At 38.0% G+C, this 16,138-nt stretch overlaps 1 protein-coding gene across 1 annotated transcript in view; it reads left to right on the top strand.

Moving 5' to 3' along the window:
* The first annotated feature begins 6,900 nt into the window (after nt 1-6,900).
* Nucleotides 6,901-16,138, top strand: part of LOC150089580 (TBC1 domain family member 19) — a 456,806-nt gene continuing 447,568 nt past the window's right edge. Inside the window, exons 1-2 of the mRNA XM_090390037.1 lie at nt 6,901-6,909; nt 7,607-7,726. Coding sequence (XP_090246163.1) covers nt 6,901-6,909; nt 7,607-7,726 — 129 coding nt within the window. The remainder of the gene's footprint in view (nt 6,910-7,606; nt 7,727-16,138) is intronic.

Genomic DNA, 16,138 nt, shown 5'->3' with positions numbered 1-16,138 from the left:
TTAAGCCTGATATACCTTCATCGATATCATTGATAAATCCATAAAATAACAATGGGCCCAGCACCGAACCTTGGGAGACTCCACTAATAACATTAGTCCACACATAGAGTAGTGTCCATTTATTGCCACTCTCTGCAGTCTTCCACTCAACCACTCCAATTTGAACAGCAGTCTTCCATGTGCAACAGTATCAAATGCCTTACTGAAATCCAAGTATTTTAACCCCAATGATCCTCCTTTGTAGATTGGGGTCACATTTGCCCAATTCCAGTCCAGGGTAGCTCTCATAATTATGGCTAAGGGTTTGCTTACTTCCTTTGTCGCCTCCTTTAATATAACCGAATAGATTCCATCCACCCAGTTGCCTTTCTTGTGTTTATCTTCAACAATTTCTCCTCCACTTTACTCTCAGTTATTACAAGATTATCTAGCTTACTGCCAGAGTTGAATACATCTCTGGCATTCCCCTCCCTGAATAACTCCTCATGTGTGAATGTCGATGCAAAATATTCATTTAGTTTGTTAGCTACCTGAGCAGGATCATCAACAGTTGAACTATCGATATCAAGTGGACCAATCTGATTCAAGAGTTTCTATCGATATCAAGTGGACCATTCCCTTCCTTAAAGAGTTTGCATAAGAAAAGAACTCTTTGCTGTTTTTCTTTGCATCCTTTGCCAAAGATTTCTCGTAATCTGCCTTCGCCTGCTTAACCTCCTTTGTAACTTGGTTACAGACCAGCTTATATCTATCATAGGCTTCTGTGTCACATGTTAATTTATATGTATCCCATGCATTTTTCTTCTCTGTCACATGTCTAATTAGTTCATTTGACATCCATTTAGGCCTAAATCTTGAACAATATTTCTTTGTAGGTATGAAAAGCCTAGTAGCTTCGAAGATTAATTCTTTGAATGCTTCCCATTTTGAATTTGCTGTTGGTAACATCATCAGTTGGTTCCACTGTATAGAATTTAAATACTGTCTAAGACCAGCGTAGTCACCTTTACGAAAGCAAAAACTCTTCCCTTTTCCCAGGATTCCTTCCCTTGATGGTAGTTACCTCTTTGTGTAAATCCCACTTCAGCACACTGTGATTACTGCCAACTAGTGGTTCTTTTATCTGCAGATTCTTGATGCATGAAGAATCACTACTTGTAATCAGATCAAGAGTATTATTCCCTCTAGTTGCCTCCTGAACATGCTGCTGTAGAACACAATCATTCAATAAATCCACAAACGGCTTGCTAGTGTGTGAGTGACCAACCCACAAATTTCAGTCAATATCCGGAAAATTAAAATCCCCCATTATAAGATATTCTAATTTACTGGTCCACTCTATTTCTCTGCACAATTGCTCATTATACTCATCAGATTCATTAAACCTATAACACACACACACACACACACACTCTCAGTTTTCATTACCCAGTGCTTATGTCACACCAAACAGACTCAACATTGCATTGTCTACCCATATCAATTGGATGCACTTCCTTAGATTTTATGTTTCTTAACTAACCGCATAACCCTTCCTTCCTCCTTTCCTGTCCTGTCTATCCTTTCTGTACACATTGTACTCCCCAAATTCCAGTTCTCAACTGCTTATGTCTGTGTGACACCATGTCTCTGATATCCCAACAATATATGCCTTTGATGTCTTGACTAGCACTTCAAGGTCATCGAATTTATTAACTGTACTCCTAGCATTGATGTACATGCAAGCATACATGCACCTATTTCTACTCTTAGTTATCCTAACACAGCCCATGTATTTATTTAGCATTAGCATTAGTAGAGGCATTTGATGCAAGAAAGCAAGCTTATGCAGCATCAGCCAAAAAAAAAAAAAAAAAACCCACTTCAACTTCACCGCTCTGTTCGTTCAAAATACCTGTCCAGCTGAGCCTTAAACTTATTTAGGCTATCAACCTCCACCACAAGGGATGGAAGTCTGTTCCACCAACCAACCACCCGCTGGCTAAAGGCAAATTTCTGCACGTCTATCCTACATCTGTCTTTCCTCAATTTGAATTTATGCCCACTCATGTGATCATTCTGAGCAAGAGGAAGAATCCCATCAGCACTGAGCATGCTTAAACCATTCAAGGCTTTATACACCTCTATCAGATCACCTCGCTGGTGCCTAGTCTCCAGACACTGTAATTTGCAAAACTTAAGCCTTTCTTCGTAAGAGCACCCCTTCATTCCATTCACTAATCTTGTTGCCCTTCTCTGTACTCGTTCCAGCAGCTCTACATCCTTCTTGAAATGAGGCCAGACCTGTATACAGTACTCTAGTTGTGGCCTGACCATCGCCTTATACAATGGAATAATCACCTCCTTATCCCTGCTGGAAAAATTCCTGTATATCATTGACAATACTCCATGAGCTACTCTTGCAGCCCGTCTGCACTGCTCAGAGAACTTCATATCTGCCTGCACAACCACCCCCAAGTCCCTTTCATTCTCTACCACTGTCAGTACCACAGAGTTGATACATTGCTCTGGGGTTGCTGTTTCCCATGTGTAGTACTTTACATTTGTCAATGTTAAACTTCATTTGCCACCTCTCAGCCCATCTGCTCAACCTTTCCAGATCCTGTTGCAGCAGCATAGTGTCAGTAGTGTCCTTGACAACCCTGCCAACCTTTGTATCGTCTGCAAACTTGGACATTAAGCCCGATATACCATCATCAATATCATTTATAAATACAGAAAACAATAATGGACCCAACACTGAGCCCTGAGGGACTCCACTAATAACATCAGTCCACAATGAGCAGTGTCCATTGATTACCACTCTCTGTCTTCTCCCCCTCAACCACCCCTTTATCCATAGCAGCAATTTGCCTCCAATGTCACACTGCTTCAATTTGTGTAGCAGTCTTCCATGTGCAACAGTATCAAAAGCCTTTCTAAGATCCAAATATATAATATCAAAGTTATTCCCTGCATCCAGTTCTTTTGTGACTGCATCATAGTATCCAATCAAGTTGGTCAGGCAAGACTTCCCCTTAACAAAACCATGCTGTGTCTGAGCTATAACTGAAGTCTTGTCTAAATGATCCTGCAGTGCTTCTTTAACCAGTGCCTCCATTAATTTTCCTGGAACAGAAGTTAAGCTCACAGGTCTATAATTACTGGTGTCAGCCTTTGATCCTCCTTTGTGAATTGGGGTCACATTTGCACATTTCCAGTCTATGGGTACCTCCCCTGAGTCCAAGGGAGCTCTCATAATTATGGCTAAGGGTTTGCTTACTTCCTTTGCTGCCTACTTTAATATAACTGGATAGATCCCATCCACCCCGGGTGCCTTTCTTGTGTTTATTTTCAACAGTTTCTCCTCCACTTTACTCCCAGTTATTTCAAGATTCTGTAGCTTACTGCTAGAGTTGAATACACCTCTGGCATTCCCCTCGCTGAATAACTCCTCATGTGTGAATGTTGATGCAAAATATTCATTTAGTTTGTTAGCTACCTGAGCAGGATCATCAACACTTGACCCATCAATATCAAGTGGACCAATCTGATTCATCCCCTTCCTTCTAGAGTTTACATAAGTAAAGAACTCTTTGCTGTTTTTGTTTGCATCCCTTGCCAAGGATTTCTCGTAATCTGCCTTCGCCTGCCTAACCTCCTTTGTAACTTGGTTGCATATCAACGTGTATCTATCATAGGCTTCTGTGTCATGTGTTAATTTGTATGTATCCCATGCATTTTTCTTCTCTGCCATATGCCTCATTAGTTCATCTGACATCCATTTTGGCCTAAACCTTGAACAATATTTCTTAGTTGGTATGTAAAGCCTAGTAGCTTCCAAGATAAGTTCTTTGAATGCTTCCCATTTTGAATTTGCTGTTGGTAACATCATCAGTTGGTCCCACTGTATAGAATTTAAATACTGTCTCAGTCCATTGTAGTCGCCTTTACGGAAGCAATAACCCTTCCCTTTACCCCTAATGGTAGTTTCCTCTTTGAGTAAATCCCACTTCAGCACACTGTGATCACTGCCACCTAGTGGTTCATTTATCTGCAGATTCTTAATGCATGAAGAATCACTGCTAATAATCAAATCAAGAGTATTACTCCCTCTAGTTGCCTCCCGAACATCCTGATGTAGAAAACAATCATCCAATAAATCCACAAAAGCCCTGCTAGTGTGTGAGTAACCAGCCCCCAAATTCCAGTCAATATCTGGGAAATTAAAATCTCCCATTATAAGACACTCTGATTTACTGGCCCACTCTATTTCCCTGTACAGTTCCTTATTATACTCATCAGAGTCATTAGGCCTACAGCACACTCCTACTCTCAATTTTGATCTCCCAATGTTTATGTCACACCAAACTGACTGCACACTGCACTGTCCAGCGATGTCGACTGGCTTCACTTCCTTGGTTTTTATGTGTTTCTTAACTAATAGCATAACCCCTCCCCCCTTCCTATCCTGTCTATCCTTTCTGTAGACGTTGTACTCCCCAAATTGCAGTTCTGCATCCGTTATATCTGTTTGACACCACGTCTCTGATATCCCAACAATATCTGCCTTCGATGTTTTGAGCAATACCTCAAATTCATCAAATTTATTTACTAAACTCCTAGCATTGGTGTACACACAAGTATACCTGCACCTGTTTCTATTCTTAGCTACCCTAACACAACCCATGTGTTTACTTGTACCGCAATGGCTCCCAGCAGTCTCTGAAATACCATGCATCTTGTTTTTCAGGCTTCTGCTCATTCTAATAGAAGTAGTGCAAGAATCTCTTTCACCTCTGCCAGTGGCTACTGTCAATCTATTGGTCTTTGTCTCCCCCCCGAGCTAGCTATTTGTTCCACTATGACTCCTAGCAGTCCCGGAAATTCCCATTGCCTTGCTTTCCAGGCTGCTGCTCAATTGCATTTCAATAGAAGTAGTGCAAGAATCACTTTTACCTCTACCAGCCAATTGTTATCCTTTTAATCTGTGTATCCCCCCAAGCTAGCAGTTTTCCTACCCACCTAACTCTGCCTCGATAGTGTCAGCAAATATTCTTGCACCCTTTCTATTTAAGTGTATCCCAACCCTGTAGAAGCAATCCCCCCTGTTAACAAGCACATTGCAGGCTGAGAAAAATTCTACCCCTTGAGCCTTGCACAATCTCTCCAGGGCTGAATTGATCGAGAAGGCTCTCATCATATACTTCCTCCTATCGTGTCTGGGCAGAATTGCAGACACTTTCAAATTCAACCCTATCTCATGGCTTTTTCAGCATTGTTTTGTACTTGTTAAGTAATTCTGCCAGTCTCCTACTGTTAATATCATTAGTGCCAATGTGTATAACAATATCACCCTTTGTGCCCTTAAAGGATGATATCTGCCCTACAGCGTGATCAATTTTGCCCCTTGCAGAAATACCCTGGTCCTGTTCCATCTATCCTTTTTGTACAATATTTAGTATTTAGTATTAGTAGTGAAAATTAAGCAAGAAAGCAAGCTTATACAGCATCAGTCAAAAAAAAAAAAAAAAAAAAACCAGTTCTCATAACACCTGTCTAACCCCTCTAATTGTTTGTTTAGTTCTTCCTTGAATTTATTTAAACTACTCACTTCCACAACACCAGATGGGAGTTTGTTCCAATAGTCAACCACCTGCTGGCTGAAGCCAAATTTCCACACATCTACCCTGCACCAATCCTTTCTTAGTTTGGATATATGTTCTTCCCCTCATGTAGTCTGAGCAGTAAGATGGATTATATCAGCACTGGCTCATATCTGGTAAGTACAGGCTTGGCACACCCAGGATCCTGAGCTGGATATAATCACTCTTCTCCTTTTTGGCGATTCCCTTCTACTTCTGACTCTTGTTCTCTCTTTCTCCCTATCCGTGTAACTTGGGATTTTTTTTTTTTTTTTTTTGCTTGTGCAGCAAAAGCCTCAGGCTTCCTTGCACCATATGGCTAATGATAATAATAAATCTATTCAGAGCCATTAGCATTAGTAAAGACATATGATGCAAGAAAGCAAGCTTATACAGCATCAGCCAAAAAAAAAAAAAAACCCTTCTCATTTCACCCATCCACTCTCTCGAAATGTTTATCTCGTTCTGCCTTGAATTTATTTAAGCTATCAACTTCTACAACAACAGATGGAAGTTTGTTCCAGCAAACAACCACCCACTGCCTAAAGGCAAACTTCTGCACATCTCTCCTACAACTGTCTTTACTCAATTTGAATTTATGCTCTCTCAGGTGATTATTCTGAACAAGAGGAAGAATCCCATCAGCATTGAGCATGCTCAAACCATTCAAGGCCTTATACACCTCAACCTTCAGATCACCTTGCAGGTGTGTAGTGTCCAGACACTGTAATTTGTAAAACACAAGCCTTTCTTCATAAGAGCAACCCTTGGTTCCATTCGCTAATCTTGTTACCCTTTTCTGTACTCGTTCCGGCAGCTCTACATCCTTCTTAAAATGAGGCCTCCAGACCTGTATAGAGTACTCAAGGTTTGACCTGACCATTGCCTTATACAAGGGGATCTTAATCACCTCAGTCAGGTCTCCTCACAGATACCTAGTCTCAAGGCACCTGCACTTCTCAGAACTAAAGCCTATCCTGGTAAGAGCACTCTTTTTTCCTCCTCGTTAATCTTGTTTTTCTCTGCACCAGATCCAACAGTTCCACATCCTAAAATGAGGCCTACTGATCTGTATGTAGTTCTCAAGATGTGGCCTAACCATTGCCTTGTTCAATGGGATAATCACCTTCTTATCTGTGCTGGCAGAATTCCTGTATATTATTCACAAAACCCCATGGACTGGCCTGGCAGCCCATCTGCACTGCTCACTGAACTTCATATCTGACTGCACAATCCCCCCCCCTCAGGTTTTAGCCACTACCTTGAGTATGATACCATGCTTAAGGTAATGGAGAATGAGAATTTGATATGTTATTCTGGGATTACTGCTTGCGACTCCTCCATAAAATAAGATGGTTATCATGAAGAAAAAAGAAAGAAAAGGGACTAACCATTTGGCTTAATCCAGAAATCTCTCTCTCTGCTGGCCTCTTTCTCTTTCTCTGCTTCATTTTTGTGATATTGGATAATCCCTTAATATATGATATCATTGTTGCAAAACGTTTAACAATTTCTTTTTTCAAATTGGTAATTTCTTAGTATTGCTGAGTTACACTTTATTTAATAAAATAGTACAATAAACTGCCATACTGATATATCTGAAATATGTGGTAGCTGATTTATTAAATTCTCATCCAGCCTGACTATCTCTCAATAGTACTAAGAGTATTTATACCCAAACTTGCAAACCTCCATATAAATGAAGAGGGGCTCCTTGTAGGAATTAGTAATCTTCATTTATATTGAGAGTGACATGCTAGGATATAAATAGTCTCTTAGTATTGAGAAATAGTCACATTGGATAAGAGTTTAACTTGAAATGTTTAATAAAATGTCCATATCGTGAGAGGGAGGATTGTATCTAAGTTCCTTTTAAATGTTTAGAAAGACTAATGTCAGAAAGAGTAAATATAAACTGTTATTTTCAAAGATTAATAGTGTTCAATTAAGAATAATATCAACCTATTTATTTTATTTTACAGGTTTTTGGGATACCTTGCAATTTTCAAAAAATGGAAGGAATAACTGAATCTACTGTACTTACTGTGATGAAAGAATTGCAAAAGTCAGTCATTTATTTCAATTTAATGAATAGTATCCAGGTATGTGTATTTATAAGCCTGACAGTATTTGAAAACGTTAATGTTATTTATTAATTAAGAAATGCAGTGGATTTTAATTTGAAATTTTTGGTCAGATTGAGCTCTGAAGAGAATACGACTTGCTACTTCAGCTCTTGATTATATAAATTACCCAATATGTAATCTGCAGTTTAGTAAATTATTGTAATGTGCATGGGGTTGTGTGGTTGAATTCCCAGAATGTGGATGGGCCTTCACCTCTGAAATTTCTAAACACGTGGACTAGGTGTAAGTGTTTCTATGAAGGTGAACTGTGTGGAGTGAGTTTGTTTGTGGAATATTGAAAATTTGTAAAAATGAAGACTTTGTACATAAAATTAAATATTAATGATTTTCCTGTTTTGACTTGCTTGAATCAGAATTTAAAAAAATAAAATAAATTTTGTGGCAAAAAATAATGGAACAAACTGTGTAAAAATAAATAAGCTCAGTTACTTTTTTGATCCAGTAATATCCTCTACATCTATTTATATATCACGTGATTCAGTTTCATCAACTTATATATCAGGATTCCAGAGAATTTATTCAGTTTTGGCTTTTATATTTGCAGTTTTTTGTCCAATATTTAAAACTATTTTCTTATCCAGCTGTCATTTGTTATAAACTGTCTTACTTGGAAATTCCACCAACTTGGAAATATAGATATGATATGGCACCCATTTGAAGATTTTGACAATTTGTACATAACTGCAATGATGAGCTGGGACTTGTTTACCTGAATCAATTTCCACTTTCGAAGCGATCCGTTTTAGTACTGGTTTTTAAATATTATTATGAAAACAAACATTATAAAATGATCATAAAACCAAATAATCTTAATCGTATAATATGGGATAAAAATAATATGGTGTGAAAAAATGAAATGCAAAAGAATGCAAAATTATAGCAGTTTTATAGCAATTACATGTTCTTTTGCTCTTTAACCTCTAATTTTCCATTTCATCAGAAATGGAAAATTAGAGGTTAAAGAGTTAAATGCTACATTTTGTGTTACCTGCTACATTATCTGTACATAATTGTACAGCATACATTAATTGCTACATTTAACTGATAATTTTTAATGCTGCTTAAAGACCCATTTCTATTGAAATAGCTCTTTAACTGCTACAGTAGACAAGTCAAAATCAATGTTGATGTGCTCAGCTGTGTCTGTCATTGCAGCTAAGTTCATCTTGGTTCAAGGCAGACATCTAGTTTCTTGTGTTATTAACTTGTGTGGTTGCATAGCCCCTTTCATTATACTGATATGCACACTTTTTTTTATTTTTAATAACTTAGAAAGGTACATGAAATATTTTAAAATATAACAATATTATTATATTTAAAATTAATGTATTTTGAAATACAATCTCTGGTACACCCCTTAAATCATAACCTTTTAATAGGGAACTGGTTGTTAGGAATTTTGGCAGTTCATCACTGCACACATTACCTTAGATGATCTTGAAACTCAGATATATATATATATATATATATATACACACACACTGCCTTACCATTAATATCCGGACATCTGCCTTTAGACAAAAAAAGAGCTTTTATTGTACCATTTAATATTTTGTGCTGAAACCTTTTGATTTTATGATGGCCATCAATCTTCGCGGCATACTCTCAACCAGCTTTTTATAAATGTCCGGTGATATGTTCCTCTACTCGGCTTTTAATGCAGCCACCAGTTTGGCCTTTTTCTTTGGGCAATCTCGATGAGCATGTACCTGACAATCCAATACATCCCAAAGATGCTTGATAGGGTTCAGATCTGGACTCTGGACTGGCCAATCCAACTTTTCCATACCCACGCCCTCAACCACTACGTTATGACCCAAGCATTATGACATGGTGTGTTGTCTTGCTGATACAAGTATGGGCCTTCCCTGAAGTATTTCCATAATGTTGGAAGTGCATAATTATCCAGGATGTCCTGGTATTGCACACCATTCATGGTTTTGTCGATGACGACTAATGGGTCCAAACAAAATATGAAAAACAGTTCCATACCATGACACTGCCTCCACCAAACTTCATTGATAGGGGGATACAATCAGGAAGGAACTGTTCCACTGGCATTCGCCACATCCAGGAATGGCCATCAGACTGGTAGAGTGTGAACCTCGACTTGTGTGTCCATAGGATTGTTTTCTACCGCTCTACAGTCCAGGATTTGCGCTCCTTACACCATGTTAATTGGCATCTAGTATTTGTTGAGGTGATCAATGGCTTGTGAACAGCTACACGATCATTGTAACCCATATCATTGTGTCCTTCATATTGTACTAGTTCTGACATTAGTCCCAATACTCTCAGAGGGTTTGTGTGACTTGAGACAATGGCAAATTATGATTTGCATGCACAATTCTTTCACAGAATTCTCTTGTCCCGTTCTGTTAGTTTTCAAGATTTACCAGGCTGTTTTTTGGCAGATTCAGTCCCATTCCTCTTTCATTTGCATATGCCATCACTAACCGTTGACCTAGGGATCCCCAGAGTGACTACAATGTGTCGTACAGAACGCTTGCTTATGTAGCATCCTACTATCATTCCAGATTGGAAGTCTGTTAATTCTATTGAATGTATCATCTTGCATGCCCACTTTTGCAATTGTCTGTTCGTAGCCCAGTGTGCATATTTATAGCAGGTTCTGTGACTTGTTGGATGGGGAAACAGTTGATTATAATTGTTTCCCCATCCACGGAGGGGTGTCCGGATATTAATGTTAGGGCAGTGTATATATACTTATGCATTCCAGTGAGCCTATATGTGAAAAATGTATTTCAGACACTCCCTTTGCTTCTGCTTCAAAGTTTTAACAAACAATGCTAAGAAAAAAAAACTTGAACTTGCACTAGAACTGTCTTTATGGTTTAGAAAGGGAGAGAGAGGTAGGAGGCAGACAGACAAGGTTGAATATGTGGACTCTCCCCAGCATTACTGCCATCTGTGGTAATACAACAGATCAGTGTCTACTTACCTAAATTGTAGTAAGATATGCTTATGATAAAAGAGTAATCACAAAAACATGTATATCTAGAAATTTAAGAATTATTTTCAAAATCTGTGCCTAAATATTGACTGTAAACAGCTTATATATTAATGGAGGTATAAACCATATTGTCCAGTGTTATTTTATAGCTACAACTCGTTTGTATCCCTCCTCTTAGTTTCTGTGATATCTACTATTCAGGTGTTATATTGTATGTGAGTGTACACACACATGCATGCACGCACACTGGTGCGCATGTGCTCAAAGATGTACATGTTTTTTTATCTTAAAAGTTTAATTACATATTTATACTTGAACATGGAAATTTTTTGTCTTTGATTAGCATGTTTTGCTGATGATTTAATGTTGTGGAAAAATAGTTTTTAATGTTGTGGAAAAATAGTTTTTAATGTTGTGGAAAAATGTTACCCATAATGCAAATTGTAAAAACATGTTGGCTGGATGTTTGATATTTGAACAGTGCAAAGCAATTTTTTTGCAGTACTGGAAATCTGAGAATGAGTGTGGAGCTCAAAAATATTGGAGAAGTGAATTTGCACAAAACCACTATCACAAGGAACAGTTTCAAGAATCCATGATAAATTTGTATTATGTGATCCCATGCAAGATTTGTGCCAGCAGTGACCCTATTCCTCAGGTGAGGAAAACTTGATGTGGTGTTGCAGGATTTGCATGATCACATGAAAATCTGTAAGATGAGCTACTTATGAGACTGGAATCAGCAGAGTGAGATTATTCTGCATTCTTAAAAGAGCTAAATGGAAATCTTATGTGTCAAGATTGATACATGATATAAATGAAGATGATCCCAATCACTGACTTCAAAATAACTTCAAGGGATGTATCAGGATAGTAAACTATAGAAGGATAATTAGTCTTAGCTGTGCCTACAGTAATGTCAGGAGTGTTGTCGATGAAATGGCTGAATTTGAACTCCTGGTTAGGACAACTAATGCTGACATAACAGGACTAAAAGAAATGTGGTTCCACCCCGAAATTGGGGATGATGAGTTCCACTATGGTACGTATAATGTATTTAGGGAAGATAGGAGAGGAGGTTGTTTATTTGGATTTTGGCAAAGCATTTGACTCAGTTCCTCGTGAGAGGCTACTATATAAACTGGAACATGTTGGGATTACTGAAAAATTCTAAGATGGATTGCTGGGTGCAAGGCAAAGGCAGAGGGTTGTGATTAATGAATATTCTTCAGATTGGTGTAAAGTCAGAAGTGGGCTCCCTCAAGGATTAGTTCTTGAACCACTGTTGTTTCTGATTTTCATAAATGACATGAACAATGGGATAGAGGGCTTGATGTCAAAATTTGCAGACGAACAAAGATTGCTAAAGTAGTTAACGATCAGTACCAAGCAGCACTCCTTCAGGATGACTTTAACAGGCTGCAAGAATGGTCAGAAAAGTGGCAGCTATGTTTTAATGCAGCAAAATGCAAGGTCTTACACTTGTACAATAGCAGCCTCAAAAAAAATTACACACTTAGTAAGGGTGAATTAAAAATATTAGAGGGAAGAAAGGGATCTGGGAATTATAATACAGGCAGATACGAAGGTTTCTGATCAGTGTAAACAGGCAGCTAGGAAAGCCCATGGTGTCCAATCAAAGATTCATTGAACATTATCCTGTAGAGATGTGGAGGTCATAGTCCCACTGTATAAGGCAATATTAAGATTACACATGGAATACGGTGTTCAAGTATGGAGTTCATCTGAAAATCAACAGTGAACTCCTTGAAAGGGTCCAAAGATGTGCAACTTGCATGGTGAGATTGGCAAAAGGACGACCATATGAGGAAGGACACCGTGTATGTAGGCTACATTTGGAATACTGAGTTCAAATATGTGGGCTACAGAGTTTGGCAGCCAGGCACCTCAGAGGTGACCTGATTGAGGTTGATAAGGCTATGAGAGGGGTAAGTAAAATGAATGAAGGTGGAATTTTCTCTGAATTCCAGGACTAGAGGTATAAATTAATATTACAGGAAAAGAGTTTTAGACTAGACTGTAGAAGGTTTTCTTTTTTAGCCAGTGAATCATTGATTGCTAGAACAGGTTGCCTTCACAGGTAGTTGAGGCTGACAGTTTGAATAAATTCAAAGGCCAACTGGATAGTTACCTATGTGAGGAGGGAAGCAAATAATTTGAATTTTCTTATCTACTTTTCCCCCCTTGGTCAGTGCAGTAAAAGAATATGGCTTCCTTACACTATATGGCTATTGCTACAGTGGTGTACAAAACTTAAGGACCAACGCTATTTCTAAAGGTTACAACCACAAAATCTTTACTTAAGGTACTCTTTACTGATGAGAGTAGATTCAGTCTCAGCAGCGATTCTGGACGTCAGCTAATCTGGCTAGAGGTTGGCACACTGTATCACTCTACAAACATCACTGAAAGGGATCAATATGGTGGTCAAGGTGTTCTCATCTGGGGAGGCATTGGATGGACGTACACAACTCCAGAGACTGGAAGGTGGCACTGTAACTGATGCACGCTACTGTACTGAGGTAATCCTTCCCCATGTGTGTCTGTTTCGAGGTGCCATTAGCCCCGAGTTTGTATTTATGGATGATAATGCCACACCCCATCGCACTGCAGCTGTGATATGCTTTTGGAAAGTGAGGATATTGTTCATATGGACTGGCTTGCCCGTTCAACCAATCTAAATCTCATTGAACACATATGGGACCTTCTCGGGAGATGCCTAGCGGCATGTCCACATCCACCAGAAAATGTTCATTAGCTGAAGATGGTGCAGACAGAGGAATGGACGATGTTACCGCAAGAACTTATCAACAACGTTGTTCTAAGTATCGACAGGTGGTGCAAAGCCTGCTTCGATATTATGGGTGGCCATATCTCTTACTGAGGACCACCTCTTCCCTTTGTTCCATCTTTGGCAGTGCATCTGTATCATGGCAGCCAGTGCTATGTTGCCATTTTTGAATAAAGTCCCTCTGTACCGTTTTGTTTCTGTTCCGTTGTTGTGTCGGTGTTGTTTCCTTCATTTCTGTACCTCACGAGGTTCCTTTGGTATGCTTTCCCCATATCCAGGCCACTTCTATGAGAAGCTACAGGTGAAAACCTGACTGGTCCTTAAATTTTGCACACCAGTGTACTACTATTACTAAGTTGAGTTTTGTGAATGTTTGAGGCAAAGATGGACTAGGGTGCAAGATTTTTTGGACATGATTGTTTGGTGAGATGGCATTATTTAGTCTCTGTGGTACAGTGAACTGACATAATTAGGTGTATCAGTCCCCATAATCAAAACCTTCATTTAGAGAGAAGGTAGCAGATGTACTGGGAATTACGGTCTGGCGTAATGTCTGCATCCATTGGAATTTCTGAACTATATTTTTTTGTAGGGATAGTTACCAGTATTTACTTCTAAATGCTTAATGTATCCATTGTGCCTACCATTTACGAGTATGTGGGAATGATGTTAAGGCCTATCTTGATAATCATTTCGCAGGCTGGTGGATAGACCAACAAGGAAGGGTCAAATACCCACCATGTTCAACCTCCTTTGATTTTTACATCTGGTGCTACAGAAGGAAACCAGCTACATTTCAAAAACTAACTTGGTATGTCCCCAAAGAATTGTTACATTTGTATGTGTGCAGAGTCGGAGATATTTTGTGTACAATTTTAAAGTTCCATGGTGTGCTGGCATTTGTGTAAGTTTATTTTTTATATTTAAAAGTACTATTAATTTTGCAAAGATTTAATAACCATAGTAGTTATTTTTTTAAAAAATCACATTTATTCCTCTTCATTTTTGGTTTCGTGCTGATTTTTGTAAGTTTATAACATACCTTCTCATAGAAAATTTTCTCTCTTAAATTTTATTATTAAGTCAATCCATAAAGGCTAAGGAATAGCTAATTATTTTAATAATTAATACACTTGTTAACCATATTTTAGAGTTACATGGGGTTTGAACTATGATTCTCTGTGTTACTGCACTCTCATGCTTGACCGCTCAGCTACATCCAGTAAAGGAACTGTAGCAAAATTGTTTTTGAGAAACAATTCTATGTGAATAACCTGAGCTTCTTTTTTATTCAGTGAGATAAGTGGTGTTTTCCTTTTATTTGACTCTAGTTTTTGCAATTTGTAATGCAGCTGCCAGTTGATAAATTTCCTTAAATTATGAATAGATGCAATGCATTCTGAAGAAAGGTATAAAATAATTTTATTTTAAAAAAAAAAGGAATTCATTGTGAGTAGTGTACATTACTTTTTTTTTTTCTTTTCTTTGTGCACAAAGAAACAGTTATACATTATTTCTTTTCTATTTTCAATGTAACCACATGGGAGAATGCAACTGCCTTAGCTAAGTAGGTCAGCTATGTCTACTACCCACATTTACACATGCCGTACCTTACGTGCCCTAAAAATCCAGCAAATGCAGTAGCCCCTTTCAGAAGTGAGCATTAATGAGGACATCCTTCACTTGTTTACATTGGAATTAAACTAAAAAGCTTATAGCATTTAAATCCTGACTCTGCATTTTCCTATTTCTGCAATAATTAACATATTTCTTGAATTTTTGATAGCAAAAATCAAAGAAAACACTTGTATTGATAGCTAGTGTTGATAGATGACTTCAGCACTGTAAAAGAACTGCTTCCTTGAGAATAATTTAAAATGATAACATGTTATTTTGTATATATGTTCATATGTAAATTTTTCATTTGTTTTCCAATGTTTAATCCTACACTTGTGTAATTAGTAATAATATTGTTTTTTTCTCCTATCTCATCCTTGTTTATTACATTGTATTAGCCTTTATCCTAATATTGTATTAGCCTTTGTAACATTGTATTAGTCTTTACTGTAAACCCCTGGCTTGTAGCTGTGAAGGGTATTGTGTACGGCGTGTGCATTTTGTATGCAATAAAGAGTTCTATTTTGAGTTTCAGCTATGTGTACATAGTAGTTAATTGCTGAAATTTATACAGCACCTCAAAAACCTTGTGCATGTTCCTCTGGATTAAAGGATGAAATTAACAACTGTGTGAACATTTCTGAGTAGGTTACTTTGGAGAACATAATTTATTTGTTTATTATTTGCTGTTTGCTGCTGTGAACAGTGTTTTGGAGCAGATGGTGGATACATCTGTGCTAATTCACCATGTGCCACATACTGTTGCTTCTGTACACATCCAGTTATAATAGTAGTAGTAGAGGTATGTGATGCAAGAAAGCAAGCTTATGTAGCATCAGCCAAAAAAAAAAAAAAAAAAATTCACAAATTCATTCTCTCTAAAAGTTTGTCACACCAAGTTAATTTTTGAATAATAGAGTGGAATCTCGTTAATACAAAGTTCAAGGGACATAAATTCATGTTT

Source organism: Mastigoproctus giganteus, chromosome 2, assembly GCF_048544385.1.
Source record: "Mastigoproctus giganteus isolate SK-2022 chromosome 2, ASM4854438v1, whole genome shotgun sequence".
Classification (NCBI taxonomy): Eukaryota; Metazoa; Arthropoda; class Arachnida; order Uropygi; family Thelyphonidae; genus Mastigoproctus; species Mastigoproctus giganteus.
This window is presented reverse-complemented; position numbering and strand designations above follow the sequence as displayed.